Here is a 22,334-nt window from a genome sequence, read left to right on the forward strand (position 1 = left end):
ACCTACACTCACCTTTACTGGCTCCATCCCCGCCTCTTCGACCTGTCTGTTTCCTCTCCACCTATCCTCTCCTCTATCCATTCATTGAATGCGTTGTTCTGAGTAGTCGGATTGGAGGCTTTGCCTCTGATGGCCATATATATTGAATCTTCCCTTCAGCATAGGCACATTCCTCTTATTCTCCTGTCCACTTGGTGGTCTGCTTCCCAAAGAGGGTCAGGAACCTTATGTCAGGCATCCCTCCCCAGCCCTGAAAAACTCCTCCTTCCTTATCTAGGTACATTCACACTTGGTGTGCACATTCTTATCCTGCAGAAAGAAAGAAGCATTAAGTGACAATGGTATGAGTACATGGCCGCTCTGCCTGTATTAATAGGTAGGAACATAGAAACAAAGGAACTAGGAGTGGGAGTCGGCAATTCAGCCCTTTGCACCCATTCCACCATTCAAGGTGATCATAACTGATCTTATCCTCATCTCAACTCCACATTCCTGCCTGCTCCCCATAGTCCTTTATCCTGCTTTTCATCAGAAACCTATCTATTTCTTTCTTGAATCCGTTGTTTGACTCTGCCCCTACTGCACTTTTTGGGTCAGTGACTTCCACAGATTCTCAATCCTCTGAGGGAAGTAGTTTCTCCTCATCTCAGTTTTGAATCTACCTCCTCTCACTCTCTATCTATGACCTCTCCTTCTAGACTGGCCGACAAGATCCACCTTGTCAATCCCCTTTAGCATTTTATATACCTCAATCAAATCCTCCCTCCTTTTCCTGAACTGCAGCAAGTACAAGCCCAAGCTACTTCACCACTCCTCAAATGGCAGTCCTTTGATCCCTGGAATCAACCTGATGAACGTCCTCTGAACTGTCTCCAGTGCCACCACATCCTTCCTCACATATCTCTTCAACATCTACACCAGTGAACTCCCTCCCACACAGTCACAGCTCTTCACACATACTGACAACTTGGCTCTGGTTTTCCAAACCAGGTATCTTCAGAATATTGAGAAAACATTCATTGAAAATTCATGCTGTCAGGAAGCTACTTTACAAGAGAATTTGACCAAACACTGCTGAAACTGTTCTTTCAGCTCACAACTCGAAGGCCAGGGAAAAATGTCTTGCATGTTATGGACCAGACCAGAACCCTTTAAAATATTTTAAGAAGGTAGCCTAGGGTCTAGCTTTTTCTTACTTTAAAGATAGATGTGAAATGGCATCTTCCAGATGCAGTGTGACTAGTCAAACTACTCGATGTTAAACAAAACCACAATTTATTTCAACACTATAGTTAAAATACAAATAAAAGAAAGAAGAACTTAGCTTAACTTAACTCTGTTGGAAAACATAACTGAATGATTGATACAGTAACTGTTACTAATTAACTGTTCACAATATAGTAACATCGCCTAAACCTACCCCTCGGCAAAAAGGCAAATTCAGACATAGATTCTCACATGCTGTTGTCCAATTCAAGTGGAAAATAAACATCAATAGAAAAGTCAGACACAGTAGCAGCCAGGAGACATTCACTGAAGCTTCCAAAAGCTTCTGATGCTACTAAAAAACCAAAACCCAGAAATCCTGATCTGTGAGAGTTGCCTACACCCATTCAGGCTGTTTAAAAAAATCCCAAGGCCTCCCAAGCTGTTTACATAATGCCAGACAGTTCGTTACCTCTGCCTTACATCCTCTCTTCCAAAAAAAAAACGCCAGGACAAAATATACGTCTTAAAGCCACAGTATCGTCACATAGGGTTTACCATTCACCCTCAATCTAGTGCTAAAATTCTTGACCATTCATTCATTGAATAGCAACACCTCCAGGACCATTGAATTTTGTATGGAAGCTGTCAAGTACCAGCTGCACAGCAGAGCCAAAACACTCCACACAGCTTCACTCACCCTTGTCTATCCAACAACAAAGTACTGTTGCTCAATCTGACTAAGGAAACACCACATAAACATGGTCAACATACACCTCCATGAAGCCATGAGGATTATTTCTGGAGACCACCACAACTCAAGTATCTTCCTGATAATTGACACAGATCCTTAAAAAAAAACACCACGTACTCATTTAAAATCCTGTAGCCCCGACTGGAAAATGCTCCAGACCCCAAAGTTGACATCAGCAACCCCCTCCCTCACTGACTCATCTCCTAGTTATCTACAATTATCGCCAACCACAATCTGGTAACTGACTTGGGTGATGTATTCCTAGGTTTCAAGCTTCCATGGAAAATCTTGCTGATGGCCAACATTTTGAGGTTGGGGTTAGGGCAGCTGTGGCCACTTGCTCTTCAAATGGAACATGAGGAACATCTTATATTGTGACTGCGGCCATCCCAGTCAGACTGTCATCCACGCACTACACTCCTCTTCTGAGGGATCAATTCTTCTTGGCATCACAACTGTTCACGCTGTGACAGCTAAAGCCATTGAAAGGATTGTTAACCTCAACATTGATTTATAATTGCTTCCCCACCCATAAAAATAAACAAAAACCCAGCATTATGGTTGTCCAAGTGTCCTAGACCAGTCATTACACACATTGCTAAGTTCACCTGCTTTGCTTGAGCAGCAAACAATACAGATGAGGCAGTTTGATTTGCTATTAATTCATATTGCTCTAAAATATCACGACATCCAAATCAATCAGTGCATTTTTTTTGCTAACTTTATATCCTCCCTCCTCTTTCCTAAAGGCATTGTCTGTTTGTTGGGTTACAATTCTACAAATGCAGGCAGCTCAACACATTCCATGTGCCAGTTCATAGAGTGGCAATTGGCACCACTTAGAGTCAGAGTCATAGAGTTGTACAGCATGGAAAGAGACCCTTTAAGCCTACTCATCCATGCCCACCAGATATCCTAAATTAATCTAGTCACATTTGCCAGCATTTTACTCAAATCCCTCTAAACCCTTCTTATTCATGTACCCATCCTGATGCTTTTTAAATGTTATAATTGTACCAGTCTCCACCACTTCCTCTGGCAGTTCCATACATGCATCACCCTCTGCTTGAAAACATTGCCCCTTAGGTCCCTATTATATCTTTCGTCTCTCACCTTAAACCTATTCCCTCCAGTTTTGGACTCTCCTACCTTGGGGAAAAGACCTTGGCTATTCACCCTTCCATGATTTTATAAACCTCTTAAGGTCACCCCTCAGTCTGCAACGCTCCAGGGAAAATAGCCCCAGTCTATTCAGCCTCTGCCGATAGCTCAAACTCTCCAACAATGGCAACATCCTTGTAGATCTTTTCTGAATTCTCTCAAGTTTAGTAATGTCTTTCCTATAGCAGGAAGACCAGAACTGAATGCAGTCTTCCAAGATTGCAAGCAAAGTCTTATCTGAACCTCAACATACACTCGGTTGACACTCAAATTTCTGAATATGGGTCACTGAGATCGATTAACCTAGTAGAGAGCACGCATCAAAACTTGGCAATCCCTGCTCTGCATGGCTCAATAACTAAGAGTGCCTTCTTTATCATCTTAATTCATTTATAAAAATTATTTATATTTGCAATATACTTTATAATATAATATTTGTGCATTATACAGCATGGCACAAACCCCCATGTACCAGAGTGAAGGTAGTCAATATAACGAATGAAAGTCAAGGTACTGTAGGACCTTATGGAAATTGCAGAGGTTACTTAGATTGTATATCCTGTGGCATATTGTTATCAATCACTTACGTCTGTCATAATTGTACCTCACTGAGGAACTATTTTCAATTCAATGTTCAACTGTTTTTAAAATAATAAACCATGAAGTGACTTTTCATCTGTTTTTTAGTTGTTTTGAATATCAAATCTTGCAAGTTCTTCTTGGAGATGTAAATTCTAAAGTGATGATCAATTCTTAGAGCAGTAAGAACCAGTATCAGCACATTTATTTTTTCATCAATATATTTGGACAAATCTCCAGGCCAGGTGGGACATGTAGAAGGATTTTCTCGCCCAGTGATAGGGACACTACCACATTGCCACAAAAGCCCTTCAAATATTTTCTTGCAACAAATGAACCTAAAGATATAACAACAACTGCTGATTGTGAAAAATATTGAAGCATTAATCCTCAGTATGAGTGTAGGATATATTTTAATCAACCTTCGGTCATGCTATGAGACAACTCTGGAGCAGCTAAGACTTGAACCTGAGCTTCCTGGGACACGACCACAGAACCACAAAACTCTTACTCTTGACAAAAGTTGCATTTAGCTGACAGCTCTCACTTAGACTATACAGTGTAAGATGTCATTGTCTGGTTTACTGGTATAACTCACTAATGATCAGAAGCTGACTTTTAGAGGGGTGTGATTGACTAACAGTTACTTGATGTTGAGCCATCAGTGGGAAGTTTTCACCTGCCAATTACTTGATAACCAGTATGGAAGTTCCATTTTCAGCCAAATGATGGCGCCAGCTGATTACAGACAAACAGCAGTTATTCGGAATTCAACTAATGGAATGTTTGAACTTTTGTAAAATTCAAGTAAATCTGGTCAACTTCCTGGAAGATCCTCAGAATCACAGAATTATTATGGTGTTGAAGGCAGCCAGTCTTTTTACTGAAGAAGGGTCCCGACCCGAAATGTCAGCTTTCCTGCTCCGCTGATACTGCCTGGCCTGCTGTGTTCCTCCAGCTCCACACTGTGTTATTCATTTTACCAATGTGCTTTCCTTTTCAACCGAAGATGCATCTACCAATGTTGTTTGAGAAGGCTTGATTTCATGTGAGCCCTTGTCAAGGTCATGAAAAGGTAAAATGTGCAGTTGTAGCCAAATTCAGAAGTTCTTTTAATAACATATGCTGAAACTGTGACATGAAAGCAATTATTTAACACCTAAATTTTCAGACCACATTGGTACTGTTGCATGATAAACAATGAAAGTATAGGGCCTTGGATTAGAAGCTGAAATATGGCACTGGATGCATCAACGTTTTAAAAACAGATGGTAGATATTAAGTGGGACTGTCAGGCTGGAAAGAAGTATCCTAGACTTGGTCTTTGTTCACTAACAGAGGAAAACTAAAAATTCCAATTTTTGCTGATATCAAAATAGGAGTCAGGGAAGAAAGAAAGGAGCACCAACGTAACCATATTCAGAATGGGATAAGAGTGCACATGGGTGCCAGATGGAAAAAAACAGTAAATGTACAAGTCAACTTGTTTTGTTTACTTCAAAATTGAGAACCTGTATGAGCAGCATGTTCACTTGCAAGTATGCAATGGTTTAGCTAGTGCCTGCTCAGTAAGCAGGATATCTTGAGTTTGCATTCGCAGTTGCGGTTTTGTTTTGTCAAAGATTATCAGGAGTGAGTGGAAATGTGGAACTGTGAAAACAATTGGGGCAGCCATGATCTTATTGCGGGGTTGGGTGGGGGGGGGGGGGGTGGAGGTGGATCCAAGATGCTGAATGGCCTATTCCTGTTCCTAATTTGTATGCTCAAATGTTTGTACATACATTTGCGACAGGTAGTACTGGAATTCCATGTCAAGGCATGTAAAATTTGTGCTGAACATGTGGTTAATTTTTGACCAAATCAGTTTCATTTAACCATTGACTTGCAAACTATCACCAAGGCTTTTATATTTCAAACCAAATATATGTGGAAGTCAGTCTAGGAGTTGAATCTCCAGAGTTCAAACAATTGTTCTCCGAGCTTCAGTGAAAACAAGATCAGACACAATGAAAAAGCAGTCACTGATTCGCCAATGAGCATGTTTTAGGCTGCTGGCATTGACCAATTTTATCCCAAGATACCTGTGCCATTTGTGGAAGCCATCTTGTGTGAGGAGTTAACATATTGGTTAGTGACTGACTAGCAAAGAAGTGGTCTGGGCTAATGGTCAATTCCCACCATGATGGGTGGCACGGTGGCTCAGTAGTTAACACTGCTACCTCACAGCGCCAGGGATCCGGGTTCAATTCCAGCCTCAGGTGACTGTCTGTGTGGAGTTTGCATATACTCCCCGTGTCTGTGCGGGTTTCCTCTGGGTGGTCAGTTTCCTCCCACAGTGCAAAGATGTGCAGGTTAGGTGGATTAGCCATGAGAAATGCAGGGTTACAGGGATAGGCAAGGGGATGAGTTGGAATGGGATGTCCTACAGAGGGTCAGTGTGGACTTGTTGGGCTGAATGGCCTGTTTCCATGCTGTAGGCATTCTATGAAGCTACGAGGACTTAAATTCAACTGATAAATATAAAATAAAATGAGTCTCATTGATAATGATCATGAATGTATTGGATTGTTGTAAAAGCACTCCTGGTTTGCAAATGTCCAACAACAGTGGAAGAAATTTGCCCTCTTCACTGACTTAAGATCTGCAGCAATATGATTGAACCTGCCTCTGAAAAAGTGCAGCATGCTCCTCAGTTATCTCAAAACTACTACAAGAGAAAGCACAGTGTACCTACACCACATGGACTGAGACAGCACACCACCACTTTCTCAAGAGCAACCAAGAATAAATGCTGGTCTTGCCATTTGAGAACATGATGGAGAGCTTTTCAGCAGAACAGATAAGGTTTTAGTATCTTATCTGAAAGACAGAAACCCTGGGAGCACGGTGCTGCCTCAGTTGTGCATTGCAGTTTCAAAAGGAGTGTAATTGGTTATAAATCTGCATCCTTTGTCCTGTTTTTTCTCCACTTTGCACTTCCCTATCTAGTGTGAATGAAGTAGAGAATTAAGTAAACTGGGGTGATCTTACATGCTACTTCATGACTGAGAGTTTGATGTTCCAAAGTGCCATAGGGAACTTCAGAACAAGAAGATGGTCCATTTATGTGCTTTTTTGAGCAAAATTGACATTGTGAAATGTGTGTCAAAACACTTCCTGATTTTGTAACAGACCTGTACATGAGTTAGAGGTGAGGGTTAGATCAGATGACTCAGTGTAGTCTAAGTAGTGAACTTTATGATGACGTTTGAAACAGAACATAGATGTAGATTTAGGAGAGAAATTCCAGATTATGTGAAGATGAAAGTTCTTCTGTCAACAATCAAGAATAAGGAGGGAGGCCTGATTAGCTCTTTTGTCTGCTACATGGGAAGAACATCAGATTATGTGTTACTTAGCCACCACAACAATGAGAAACAAATTACTTTTGTCAATCTCTTAACAGTTTTTGATTAATATTTCACTTCAACAACAAATAAGACTGATAAGATAAAGCGTCAATAGCAGATACCAACTCTCAGCAGAGTCTGTAGATACCTTCATTAATAACTTGCATTAATAACTTCTGCATCAATCAACTACAGAAACTTGCAATGAGTTCATTTGTGACAACATCGTCATTGATTTCTTACATAAATTAATCATTGAAATTCTTCAATCAAGAGGACCTAACTCTAGGAAAAGAAGTTCAAACAACAGTGGGTATAGAGACTAGGAAATTTTTCAAGAAGCATGAAACGACAAAAGTTTTATTTAATTCAGAACGTTTACAGAGAGTGTTGACTATTCAGAGTAACAATAGTGCATTTGACTAGAGGAGCTAAATATCTATCTGAAAAATATATGTGACAGTGTGAAATCCTAAGCAATCTAGTGCTACAAAAACATGTCACAGGTATGGTTCCGATACTCTACATAAGCAAAGACAAATCTATCCAACCTTACTCCGACAATTTGGTCATTGTAAGAAAAGAGATGATTTTCAAAGATGTGGCACATTCTGAAGAACACACTAGGCATGAAACCAAATAGTTTCTAAGCTGACATTGGTGTTCACACCTTGGAACTGAGTCCCAGACAACAGGTCAATATTGCAATGGGACAATTTCTTTATATGAGGAACAACCACTATAGATCAACAACATTACTCCTTTATCAAAGAAGTAACACCATGAACCCATCGTAGCATTATTGACTGAGAAGAATAAACAAAGTTATGAATAGTCCATACAATCCTGCAGCAAGTAATACTTATTCTGGCCAATGTATAAGGCCACCAGATTGAATAAATCTCTGATCTAATGGAAACCAGTAGAAAAAAAGAACACTTACCAACTTCACCTCAAATGTTTCTATACTTTGTCACAGACTTTCCTTATCCACCTTTCACCATAGATGAATCAAGATAAAACTTGGGGAGTAGTAGGAGATGTAAAGGAAAACAAATGTGCAGTAAATATTATAAAAAGAAGTAACCTAAGTAATTCACATGTGGATGTGGAAATAGGTAATTCAACATTATTGATGGATAGAAACAACTTGGGGAAGAGCATTGTGTAAGAGTTTTATGGCAATAAATAGTACTGTTTGGGTGGAATTAGTTAGAGACAAACTAAGTATATCAAAGATGGAAGATTGATAGAGTTCAGATAACAACATCTTTTCATAGGATCCCTACAGTGTGGAAACAGACCATTTGGCCCATTGAGTCCACACTAACCCATCCTGTAACCTGGCATTTCCCATGGCTAACCCACCTACAGGGTAATTTAGCATGGCCAATCCACCTAACCTGCACATCTTTGGACTGCGGGAGGAAACCAGAGCAAAAGGAAGAAACCCACGCAGACATGGGGAAAATATGCAAATTTTACACAGACAGTTGCCTGAGGGTGGAATCAAACCCAGGTCCCTGACACAGTGAGGCAGCAGTGCTAACCAATGAGCCACTGTGCCACCCCTTAATGTAAAAACAAGACCACAACCTGGTAGATTTTGACTGCCATGTATAGTTGGACACAATGCTAACATGCAGTAGAGTTTTACAGAAGCTTACACTTGAAAACACTTCATGACTTTGCCTTCTTCTTGGCCAGTCTGTCTTGAATTCAAACTCTTAGGAATGGCCCTAATATTGCACAATAAAATAGAAACATGAAAGAAAAAAATAAAAGCTGGCAATGTGAGGTTGCGAGGAGGAACACAGCAGATGATCATGATGCAAGATTAGTAACATACAACCAAAGTGAGGTAAGTATTTTAAAATGGATACAACGGCATCCTTTTCAAGATTAAGAAAGGTTGAGTGGGATTTAATACATCATGAGCTATAGCAACAAAGTATTTAATGAGTTGATATTGATACAAGCTTAGCAGGTCAGTGAGTATGGCATGGATTCTTTAAATAGTGAGCAAAAAAATGTAGATGAGGTACTGGAGATATGGTAGGGACTAAGATGCGAGTTGGTTCGGAGCTAGAAAAATACAGTATTGGTGATGAACTAATTGTGGAGTTGAAGTATAGCTCTAGGCTGTGCAAAACAATGCTTTGAAATGATTTCAAACAGGAAATAGGATGAGCAGAGGAACAATGGTGTGGAGTTTTGAACATATGCAAATAAGATGATGTCAGTTAAGAGAATATTGAGCTGTGGGGCATTTTTGCTCATCCATACTCGATGCTAGAAAGGCAGCCTGCCGGCGCGGAGACAGCCACATAATCAAAAGTGACAAAGTAGTCAAATCTGAGTATCAGAGATAACAGATATCCCTAGCTTGAAAAAGTAAAAAAATCCAGCATCTGCAGTTCCTACTATCTCAAATCTGAGTATCAGTTCATATATGCAAACTGATTCGCTCTATATTATCAAGTGATAATGTGCAGATAGCATAAACAGGATGAGGTAAAGGGAATTGAATAAAAGTGACTAATCATAGCACGGCACAAAATGAACCCTGACTCTTTGTTTGCAAGTGGGAAGGGTAAACAAATGCAGAAGACGACAAGTTGTAGATAAAATGATAATTAGAAAGATGTGACACTCCAGTCACATGAATACTCATCACGGAAAAATTGGGAGGGCTTTTGTTTCTCTGGCACAGTTAACAAAATTATATTGCAAGTGATGTATTAAGTTCAGTATATGTGCGAGCAGGCAGTTAATATTTTATGATTACAACCATTCTTTTCAAACTGTAGTTTAAAAGAATTCAAGCAATTGTTCAAAGGAAGAAGTAAGATGGGAGATGTGAATGGAAATAATTGGAATATAACCCCATGGATGCATTGGGACAATTGTAGCTATCTTTATAATAATTATTTGATGACTTCAGCATTGCATGACCAAATTTCACAATGCTTCCTTCATGTTAGAGGTCACCTAATAGATATATTTGTATACTTTTTCTTACTATAGTATAAAATATTTTCTGAACAAATTGCAAAAGCATTAGATTACTTTAATTGTGAAAAGCTACATGATGTCTTGGTTTCTATAAAATAACAATAATAGATCCCCCTCCTGTCTCCTGAAATAACAAGGTGTGGAGCTGGATGAACACAGCAGGCCAGGTAGCATCAGAGGTGCAGGAAATCTGACGTTTCAGGTCTGGACCCTTCTTCAGAAATGGGGGAGGGGAACGAGGCTCTGAAATAAATAGAGAGGGGGGAGGCGAGGAAGTGGGGGTGGGGGTTGGTCAGTAAGGTGGGAGGAGCGCAAAGTGGGAGAAAAGACAGACAGGTCAAGGAGGCAGGGACAAGAGGGGCAGGTCTTGGGATGAGGTCGGGGGTGGGGAGATTTTGAAGCTTGTAAAGTCTACATTGAGACCATTGGGCTGCAGGGTTCCCAGGCTGAATATGAGGTGCTGTTCCTCCAGCCTTCAGGTGGCAACATTGTGGCACTGGAGGAGGCCCAGGATGGACGTGTCATCCAAGGAGTGCGAGGGGGAGTTGAAGTGGTTTGCGACTGGGAGGTGCAGTTGTTTGTCACGAACCGAGCGTAGGTGTTCCACAAAGCGGTCTACAAGCCTCCGCTTGGTTTCCCCGATGTAGAGGAGGCCACATCGTGAACAGTGGACACAATATACCACATTAGCAGATGTGCAGGTGAACATCTGTTTAATGTGGAAGCTTTTCTTGGGGCCTGGGATGGAGGTGAGGTGGGAGGTGTAGGAGCAGGTGTAACACCTCCTGCGGTTGCAGGGAAAAGTGCCAGGAGTAGTGGGGCTAGTGGGGAGTGTGGAGTGGACGAGGGAGTCGCGGAGAGAGCGGTCCCTCCGGAAGGTAGATAAGGCTGGGGAGGGAAATATATCCTTGGTAGTGGGGTCAGATTGCAGGTGGCGGAAGTGGCGGAGAATGATGCGTTGATTCTGGAGGTTGATGGGGTGATACGTGAGGACAAGGGGAATTCCGTCTTTGTTGTTATTGCGGGGAGGGGTGAGAGGGCTGTGGTACGGGAAACGCAAGAATTGTGGTTGAGGGCATTTCTGACCACTGTGCAGGGGAAATCGCCGTCCTTGAGAAACGAGGACATCTGGGATGTCCAGGAGTGGAATGCCTCATCTTGGGAGCAGATGCAACGGAGGCAAAGGAATTGGGAATAGGGGATAGCATTCTTGCAGGAAGGTGGGTGAGAGGAGGTGTATTCTAGGTAGCTGTGGGAGTCTGTAGGCTTGAAATAGATATCAGTTTCCAGGTGGTTACCAGAGATGGAGTCAGAGAGGTCCAGGAAGGAGAGAGAGGTATTAGAGATGGTCCAGGTGAACTTAAGGTTGGGGTGGAAGGTGTTGGTGAAGTGGATGAACTGTTCGTGCTCCTCGTGGGAGCACGAGGCGGCGCCGATACAGTCATCGATATAACGGAGGAAGAGGTGGGGGATGGGGCTAGTGTAGCTGCGGAAGAGGGACTGTTCCACGTATCCTACAAAGAGGCAGGCATAGCTTGGGCCCATGCGGGTGCTGATAGTTGAGATGTGGGTGGCTAACTTCAGTTCCAAGCCTAAGCAGCGAGCTGTTCACTGTGGCTGACATTGTAGCAAACCCAACCTTATTCATAGCTGAGCAGTTTGCATTCTGCCACTGACTGTAATAAACGTTAGGAGTTGTGGAAAGCTTCTCTCCTCCACAGTATAGAAGATCCTGAGGACAATTATGCCACCTGATCTGTCATGTTAGCTGAGATCACATGACTAATTACATAACACGTATAAGGAACAAGCCAGTCAGCCCATAGTGTGTGTGAATGTTTTGACTTGTCACGTTCCATTCCCCGCCCTGTTTCATCTAAACCTATCTGCCTTTACAAAACCATTTATGTTATTCCCCTCAAGTACTTCGCACAGAAACAAATTCTGCATTCTAATCTTTCATTGTGTAAGAAAGTTTTCTCTGAATTCTTTATTGGATTTATTCATGACAATGGTACATTTATGGCTCCTAATTTTGGAATTTCCAAGCGGAAACACTTTCTCCATGTCTTTCCTATCAAATAACCTCATAATTTTAACGATTTCGATTAGGTCATTCTTCAGTCTTTCATTTTAGAAGCAGAGGTTTGGAGACTGCTTTGTAGAGCACCTGCGCTCTGTTCGCAACAAATGACAACATCTTCCAATCGCAAACCATTTCAACTCCCCCTCCCACTCCCTGGGCCTCCTCCAGTGTCACAATAACACCACCTGGAAACTGGAGGAGCAGCACCTCATATTCTGCCTTGGGATCCTATAGCCCAATGGCCTAAATGTGGACTTTACCAGTTTCAAGATCTCCCCACCCCCAGCCTCATCCCACGACCAACCTTCCCTCTCATTCCCGCCTCCTTGACCTAACACAACCTGTCCATCTTCTCTCCCACCTATCCGCTCCTCCGACCTCACTACCTACATGCAATCACCTGTCACCATCCCACCTACCTTCCCCAGCCCCACCCCTCCTCTCTCTCGTTATTTCAGAGCTCCCCTCCCTCTCCCCCATTTCTGAAGAAGGGTCCCGACCCAAAACGTCAACTTTCCTGCTCCTCTGATGCTGCCTGGCCTGCTGTGCTCCTCCAGCTCCACTCTGTTATCTCTGACTCCAGTTCTTACTATCCCCATGATCATCAGACTGATGTTATTGGTGCCAAGAGTAGATATCAAAACTGCAGTTAAAGGGAACAATTTAACATGAATGTTTTGAACAGCTGAGTGTGCAGTGTTTGCATGTTATTTATTCACTCAAACAAATGATGTGCACCTACTTTTTTAATGTTCTTAAGTATGTGAATCAATTCACAAACTTTACGTTTCAAAATATACATTTATTAGGCTATTTATTCCTGACTTATCTTGTGTCTGAATATAGCCCATAGCAATACCCTGTAAATAGATTACCGATGAGTTGATCTGTGGTTCAGTTGCGCTGGTTAAGGCAGGAATGTTGGTCAGGGTATTAAAAGAGCTCCCTATGCTTCAACTGTCTAAACCACTTGGACAGATAGGAATGGAATAACTCAACTAACAATCAGCGAGAAAGCCAGCTCACTTCAAACAACATTGCTTTCCATTGAAGTAGAGCCGTAAAGTGAGGTGAGATTATTGGGCAATTTTCTAAGTTGATTTGACAGTCCTACAGGCTAGGAAACTCCCCAATCAGCCACACGGAACAGGAAATAATGTCTGAAAAATTAGCTCTTCACAGCAAAGAAACACAGACATTATAATTCTTTAATACAAACAGGATATTCTGGAGACAACACAGTGTGGAGCTGGAGGAACATAGTAGGTCAGGCAGCATCAGAAGTATCTGTTCTTGGTGGTGGAGTAAATTTGTGTTTGGATTTGCATTTGGGGGAGTCACACATGATACCAAAGTTACCAGGGAGAAGTGTAGAAATGTTTGCTATGGAGGAACTTGCAGTCAGGATCATATGCAGTTCAGTCTTCCCAATATTAAAAAGATGATATTTCTGTTCATTTTGAACAATGTCGATTAGGATGTGTGCCAAGGAGGGGAGATTGAGGACATTGAGAGTAGTAGTCACGGAGTCATGAGGAAAAGTACCGGAGCCGGGGAAAGCAGAGCGAATGGTGAAAGAGAGGTAAGAAAAGCTCTGGCTATGACTAGATAGATAGGAATGCAATCAAGTGAATGCAGACCTACTCATTTGGCCAGTGGATGAGAGGCATTCAAGCAGGGTGAAGCAATCAACCATGTCGAAGACTATAGACTGGCTAAGATGATGAGGAAGGATAAATTACCATGATCACAGTTACCTTGCATGTGATTGCAACTTCAGTAAGGCTTGTTTCAGTATTGTGGCAAGGGTGAATACTGATGCAAAGTACTCATTTAGGATTTCACCCACTTCCTCTGCCTCGAAGCACAAGTTCCCTCCTTTATCCTCAAGTGGTCCTATCTTCTCCTTAGTTATCCTCTTGTTTTCAACGTATCTATAGAATGCCTTGGGATTCTCTTTAATCATATTTGCTGGAGTCATTTTGTAGCCCCTTCTTGCTCTGCTAGTTCCCTGCTTGAGTACTTTCCTGCTTTCCTTCTATTCCTCACGGGCCCTGTCAGATTTTAGCTTCCTAAACCTTACATATGCTTTTTTTTTCCTTTTGACTAAATTCACAACCTCCCTCATTATCCGAGGGTCCCTTACCTTGCCATCCTTGTCCTTCCTCCTTACAGGAATGGCCTCCTTCTGTGCAATGACAATTCTGTAATCGATCACGACAAGTTAGCAAGGCCATTAAGAAAAACAAACCAAGCACGAGGGATAGCATTGAAAAGCAGTGAAGTTATCTAAACATACATTGAACTTTGTTTTTTTTTAATATTGTGCAGTTCTGTCCATCAAATTACAGAAAGGTTTTAGAGGCAGATCGTACTGAAGTGATTTACAAAGATGACACCAGAAATATCAAGGTATATATTGTATATCATGAAAGGATTGACAGTCTGAGTCTCTTCAAAAATAAGAGGGCTGGGAAATGATCAATTAGAGGATTTTAAAATTATGGAAGTTTGTGATAGAGTGGAAATAGACAGGACAGGTTCTTTCATGGGAGAGCCTAAATAAAGACCATTAGGGTAATCGCCAATAAATCTAACTGGGGATTCAGCAGAAGCTTTTGCACAGAAAAGAGAGTGGCAAGAATATGGAACATGCTATCATGTAGAATGCCTGAAACAAAAAGTAACGATACATTTACAGAGAAACTAGAAAGGCATAAAAACCGAAAGAACTACAGATGCTGTAAATCAGGAACAAAAACAAAGTTGCTGGAAAAGCCCAGGTCTGGCAGCATCTGTGAAGGAAAAATCAGAGTTAACGTTTCGGGTCCAGTGACCCTTCCTCAGACAGAAGAACAGTTGGGCAGACAAATGAGTTGATAACAATCTGGCTAGGAGGTGAATAGCTGTTAATGGACACTGTTAGTAGTTAACAATAGGTAGTGTGTAATGGCCAGGCTATGTGATAACAAGGTCTGGTTATGTGGGGTAGGGAGCTAGGACATGGGAGAGTTCAGGCCCTAAAATTATTGAACTCAATACGGAGTTCGGAGGGCTGCAGAGTTCCCAAGTTCTAGAAAGGTCGAAAGGAACAGATGGTTGACAATGGTAGATTCAGACAACATAAAGCTGGGAGTATACTGGAGTGGAGAATCAACATCAAACTGGATTGATTGGGCTGAATGGCCTGTTTCTGCCCCATCTACCCTATGTAATGATATGTAGAGGGAACACAGTCAGAGATTACACTGAAATACACCCTGCCAACAAGTTAGTTCAATCTTGCTGCCAAGATTGTCACACAGTTTGGGTTTAAAACAGAGTCCAAATATTCTTTGCACATTTAAAAATCAAATCTTTAATGACAACATTCTGTTCTTAAGAAAATAGAATTTGTCTACAGAGATTGTTTAGTAAATCTAGTCATGATCTTTGATTGAATGAAAGCATAAAGTCTGTATGCCAAAAAGCTGATAATACAAAAAGAAAAGTACAAAGTTTAAGATTATTATATGGCTGTTATGTCCATAGTTGGAAGACCGCAAGAAGTAATGCTCTTACAAACCTATAACACACTGTATAAATCCAGAATGGCTTGAAATATCTAGATTCTTGTATAGTTATCTACGTCAGTGAAATTAAACACTGCAGCTCAAAAAAAACTTTGCTGCTTTTGGATTTTCTTCCTTCCTATTAAAGATGAACTGAGTCTGGATTTGTCTGCCAGGTGTATATATGTTTCTGCAGGGCTGATGAATTTAAACACAGATCAGGAATGAAAGGGTCCTGCAAATGCAGCACCTCTGAAACCATTTTGGACCAATTTTGACAGTCAAGTATAAACTCCCATTGGAAATAAACAATTTCTTGAAAACTATAGATAGGTAATATTAAATTTGTCCATATTTATGCAGAATGTTTCAGAAATGGCACTAAAATATACCCAGCTACACAAATGCATCAGGACGATAATGATCAGTAACTCAAACATTCTCAAGTCAAATGCTTTAGAAGCAGATCTGCTATCTGTATTACAGTTAATCTTTTAAAATAGAAAAAAAATGAAATCTCTGATTAGTGTCAGATGTACCAAGTAAAGTGCACATGCCCCGTTGGCACAAGTGTTAATATACAGCAGACGTCCTGCCATGTTGGTGGAAATTTAAATATTTAATGTGTATTTACAAGGGTTAGTTTGCAAAGTGCAATTCAAAGCAGCAAGGTCTAACACATCTTTTTACAGCGATTTTAATCCATGAATACCGTATGTACACATACTGTACATGTGGTGTACATTCAATATCCTTAAATTGGTGATATAATTTACATGTTATAACAAATCTATACATATGGATTTTAAAATGATTGAAGCATTACAAAAAAAGAGAATGAGACTACACATCAAACACTTTCTAACAGCATAATATTAAGTGTGTGAAATTGAAATCCAGCTGCAAGCAACTTCCTTAGTAACAGATCCCATCTTAGCAGTGCACCAGTGTCTAACATTCTGAACCTACATTATTCTCAGAGGAAAAGAAGCTGCACACCACCTCAATAAGACTGATGGTTCTCTTGAAAGGAAATGAGTGAAAGTTTCTGCCTTCAGAAGTGGGTTGCAGACCAGTTTATATTGCACCATTTCTGTTAAGAGTTTGTGTTGCCCTTGAAAGCGGCAGAAATTCAAAGATCCATACACAGTACAAAGTTCATCTTCTCCCACGTGTGTGGTCTTCAATGTAGATCAATAGTTAATACTTCATCTTGCTCTGCTGGTATTTTTGTTTGCGCACACAGCGGGGACATGATAAGACCCCAGCCTTGCAATCCTTGTGGAAGACAGTCTTGCATTCTTTACACCTGAGCATTGAAAGAGACAATTAGATAAGTTGTGGGGTTGTCAATTATCTGCAAATAACTTCTGCATTGAACGTGCTAATTTTTCTTCTTTTGAGTGTGATACTTTTGAGCACAAGTTATGGAAATAAAACTGGAGTTCAAAGAGATCTCAAGTGCCATACATTATTTTCAAAAGCCAATAAACCTGTGTCTAATATCAAATGTAAAATTAGTTCATCTAATATTGAATCTTTTGGTGTCTGTCTCAATCACCATTGCATCCTAGCTATCCAAAACCTTTTAGCTATGAAGTGTAGGATCAAGAAAAATAAAAAAAAAACAAAAAACATGGGAGGTCAGAGAGTAGTGACTTTTGCCACTTGACTATGTGAATGGGCTTAGTGGATAATTCATTTCTGATCAGCTAATCTAGATGGAAAGACACCACCGCATTAGTTGGAGCAGAAAACCATCCTTATAAAAGGTAAGGTATAAGATATAGAGTTGAGTAGGAAATATGTTAAGTAGTAAACCAAAGAAGAAAAAAATCATGTATGTAATGGAATTAGTAACTCAACAGAATGCACGAGAATGAAAAAAATGGCAAATTAAAGTATTATGGAGTGAAGCTTTAAAAAGTACATGAACTGGCAACTTAATATCTTATAAATAGCCTGATGCTTCATATGACAGAAAGGCCTGTATATACTGACAAACTGAGTTACAATGTCAATCTGAGCTTTTCTATACAAAGGAAAAAGAATAGCACTACATAGCATGTGGTTCATTACTTATTTGAACAAAGGATAGTTTGAAATAGGCAATTTCAAAAAATGCATGTCTCTGAGAGTAGAGTTCTAAGTTCAATTCAAATTGAGAGGATGCAAATCTTTCTAATGTTACTGAATGAAATATTTCCAATATATTTCTCATTGCTTATTGATACAAAACTATCAGGAATTGAACACAACACGAAGAGTCAAACTCAGAAACCATAAAGCATCAAGAAAATGTGTCATTTGAGCTTTAAGGAGTAATTTTGACAGAATGAGGCTGAAGTACATTGTTTGAACAGAATGGATATACAGTTTTATTGTGCATCTAACTGCATTAAGCACAACTTTTCTCTACTTGTTAAAACATTCAACTGAAATCTGCTGCCTGTGGAACCCAATATACTGATTCATCACTAATCCTGCGTATTGACAAGTCAACATTACTCATAAAATAAGCCCAAATTCTAGAATGATGGGCACAGTGCCTTAACTGCATCGAGTGAACTTTATTGATCAACGAAGATACAGTCAACTGGCTGTCACAATGTTCCGACCGTGTTCTTGATGATGCTCCCACACAGTTAGAAAAGACAAATACAAATCAAACTCCTGTCCAGCAGCAGAAGCTTCAGCAGCTGATATTTTCCCAGCTAGGGTCTACAAGGCTGGAGGTCAATTTCTGGTCAAGAAGCTCGGTGAACTCTTTCAGTCCATGCGGGAACAAGGAACCATCCCAAAGAACACAAATAGGTCTCCATTGCCTGCCTGTACAATTTGAGAAGGAACTCAACAATCTTGTGGCAAGCAGAGAGGAATTTCATGCCTCTTCATCATGAACAACATCTTTACCACAATACATGTGAACCACTTAGTACAACATCGCAACCAGCAGTCGCTGCCAGAGAGAGATCGAGGAACCACCAACATGGCACTGTAGTTAAGACCGTTCCGAAAGAAATGCTAAAACCAAAAAATTTTTCTTTACATAACACTGGTTGACCTGATCAAGGCTTTTGACACAAGTCAGCCATGAGATTCTTTGAAGGTAACACAAATTCATCATTATAGTTCAAAAGCTTCATGATGGCATGCTTCTTTGCATCCCAGAAGGTGTGGAATCTTTTGACTCATTCCCAGCGTGAGGGAATCTGTACTGATGTGTTGGTGATTTTTCAGGGTGGAGGCCAAAGACAACTACTTCAACCATTTTAACTCCCCCTCCCATTCCCTTGATGACATGCCCATTCTGGGCCTCCTCCAGTGCCACAATGATGCCACACGCAAACCGGAAGAGCAACACCTCATATTCCACCTTGGGAGCCTACAGCCCGATGGCCTTAACATAGAATTCACCAATTTTAAAAAAATCTCCCCACCCCCAGCCTCATCCCACATCCAAACTTCCCTCTCATCCCCGCCCCCTTGACCTGACAACCTATCCATCATCTGCCCCACCTATCCCACTGACCAATCCTCACCACTCCCTACCTGCATCCACCCATCACCATTCCCAACCCTTCTCCTATTTATTTCCCAGCTCCCTTCTCCTTCCCCATTTCTGAAGAAGGGTCCTGACCCAAAAAGTCAACTTTCCTGCTGCTTGACCTCCATTCCTGACCTTGCATTCCTCCAGCTCCACACTGTATTGTCTCTGACTCCAGCATCTGCAGTTCTTGCTATCGACAATATGCAATTTGTGATGTGTTCAGCCGTAGCTTGCCTGTTAATTCATGTTTGCCTCATGTTGATTCTGGCTGTCAGAGCATACTGCAGGGTATTATGGGCTGTTTATTGACTCTTATGTAGTAAAAAATCTAACTATTTAAATTTGTGCCAATTTGGGCTTCATTCTTTAATAGAGATTTCAAATGATGTCTTTATAACAGATGTTATAGTCCCTGACTGGCTTATAAAAAAATTGGGAATCTGGTTCAGGCTCGCAACACCAGTCATTAATGGAGTTAAATATGGCTGCCTGTTAACATGAAATCTCTTTAGCATGTTCTGCTCCACCATACTTTGAGGTCTTATCATGAGGCCTGTGCACAAACAGTGAGCTCAAAGTTGAAAATGCAGTGCGACTTGGACTTGTTTCCCAATGCATGTGACAACTTTGATGTTATGAACAGCACAAAGGAAACTGAACTAGTGTACCAGTCTGCTCCAGGAATATGACATAACAAGGTGTAGAGCTGGATGAACACAGCAGGCCAAGCAGCATCAGAGGAGTAGGAAGGTTGACGTTTTGGGCCTAGACGCTTCCTGATGCTGCTTGGCCTGCTGTGTTCATCCAGCTCTACACCTGGTTATCTCATATTCTCCAGCATCTGCAGTTCCTACTATCTCTGCTCCAGGAATATTCTACTTTAAGCCCAAAGACCTGGTCACTGACCAAACCTTTCAGCAATGGACATTTATTTATCTCAGCAGAACATGTTCGCATTGTGTGTTGACAATGAGAAACGTGCAATTGGCAAAGCAAGTATAGCCTTTGGCAGACTTTGAATGTCAGCTTGGGAATGAAGGATTGCAAGTCCAGCAAACCAAAACCTGATATGGAAACACACATCAGAAGCAGTGGAAAAAAAAAAGAAACAACCCTGAGCCAGTAATCTATTCAAGCAATTATCTGCAATATCCTGTTTGCACAATCTTCCAGGTACAAATTGGCCTTAGCAGCCATCTGCATAACCACCAGAATTCAACATCCATACCAAGTGAAAAATATGGCCACCTTCACCTTAAAGGACAAATAAGAAGCAAGGAATAATAACAGTGGTTACACAACTAGACTGCTAACACAAAAAGTGCACTGAAAACATGAATTCATATTCCAACACAGAACTTGATGGATTTAAATTCATTTAATTAATTAAAGCTAGAATGAAAAGCCAGCATTAGCAATGATGGACACAAAACTACTAGACAGTCACAAGATCCCATTGAGGACACCCTTTTTATCATGGTGTGTGGCAATACTGTCATGCCAAATAGGATATATTCAGAACTGAACAACCATGAGAACTCGACAGGCATTCAACAACAGCCCATGGTCCAGCGTATCTCCCATTCTACTATTACCATAAATTGTAGGATCAACCCTGATTCAAAGAGGAATATAGGACAGCATAGCATGGCAGGGCAGTACCAGGCATACGTTACAAAAATGAGTTACCAACCCTGTGAAGCTATATCACAGGACTGTATGTATGCTATACAGCAGAAATGACAGGCAATATTAAGAAATTCCTTAATCAATGGAACAGATCAAAGCATCGCCGTCCTGTCATATCTAATCATGAGCGAGGGTGCTTAATTAAACAACTAACATTGGAATATCTCATTCTGAATGATGGCAGAGCCCGACACCTGACTGCACAAGACAAGGCTTGAACATTTGAGTGCACCTTCAACCAGAGGTGTCAAGATGGATGATCCATCTTGACCTTCCCTGCAGTCTCACAATCACAGATGCCAGTTTTCAGTTAATTCTACATGATACAAGAAATTGCTGAGTGCAATGGCCAAGAAAGGCTATGGACCACTGATAGCATACTAACTGCAATGCTGAAGACATGCTACAGAGCAGCAATATCAGCCAAGCTGATCTAGTAAAACTTCTATACTAATATTTGCTTGACTAAGTGGAAAAATGCTCAGGTCCGTCCAAACAGCGCAGACTTGACTCTGCACAATACTGCCCTCAACAGTCCTCTCTCAATGACCAATGTGATGAAAGCTGTTGTTGACAGCTCTATCAAGGTCATTTACTCACCGATAATCTGCTCAGGTTAAGTTCTCTCAAGTGTACTCCACTCCAGAGCAAAAATGAACCAACAACTGCAAATCTTTAACATTGCTTCCTTTAATGAGTAACATTTTGCGCAGTTTCCCCAAATGTAGCTGCAGCTTATGCATTTTCCCATATTGCGCTGGTTCTCAGACATGAAGTAAATATATGATGACAACAGTTTATATAATAGCAAGGACACTTCTGCTTACCTTGAAGTTGTTTCAAACTCAAAAGGAAAGATGATGTCATTGCTATTACAGATCTGGCAGATGAAGCCACGCTGAGTGCAAAGGTCACACATATAAACATGATTGGTGGCATATTGGATGGCATGCTGCAAGAATGCTTCAAACACTCCATGTGCTGTCTGAAACATAAAAGAAACATTGGACGCTGAAGTAATAACATTTGTTTTTAACAGGGACAGAGTTTGTGGCAGGCTCACATCGAAGAATAGTCTGATTCAAGAGTGCAGTGGTCACATTGATGGCAGTGCCAGTTATGGATCATTCTGTAACAGATAGTTATTAATGTATACTGATGACACATCTCAGTAGTAAAGACTGGAAAAAGCACAAAGCTTGGGTTTTCCAAAAGAAAACCAATTTGTTAACAATGCCCTTCAAAATTTTGTGCTCACGCCTTCTCTTCCCTCCGAAAACATCAATAAGAACGCCTGGTCCTCACTTTCCACCCACCAGCATCTGCATTCAAAAGACATAAGCCGCCATTTCCA

General features: G+C 40.9%; 2 protein-coding genes across 5 annotated transcripts in view; both read right to left on the bottom strand.

The window, feature by feature from the left end:
- arhgap27l (Rho GTPase activating protein 27, like) overlaps positions 1-22,334 on the bottom strand; it is a 261,659-nt gene that overhangs the window by 227,765 nt on the left and 11,560 nt on the right. The window lies entirely within an intron of this gene.
- The window catches only part of plekhm1 (pleckstrin homology domain containing, family M (with RUN domain) member 1), a 58,082-nt gene continuing 51,268 nt past the window's right edge, over positions 15,521-22,334 (bottom strand). For 2 of the 3 annotated variants that reach the window (XM_048614809.1, XM_048614810.1), the window contains exons 11-12: positions 21,808-21,965; positions 15,521-17,050 (exon numbers count right to left, since the gene is read on the bottom strand). In XM_048614809.1, the coding sequence (XP_048470766.1) occupies positions 16,942-17,050; positions 21,808-21,965 (267 nt within the window). In that variant the 3' untranslated portion in view covers positions 15,521-16,941. The remainder of the gene's footprint in view (positions 17,051-21,807; positions 21,966-22,334) is intronic. The other variant, XM_048614811.1, reaches the window with a different exon arrangement.

This window comes from Rhincodon typus, chromosome 30 (assembly GCF_021869965.1).
Source record: "Rhincodon typus isolate 14 chromosome 30, sRhiTyp1.1, whole genome shotgun sequence".
Classification (NCBI taxonomy): domain Eukaryota; kingdom Metazoa; phylum Chordata; class Chondrichthyes; order Orectolobiformes; family Rhincodontidae; genus Rhincodon; species Rhincodon typus.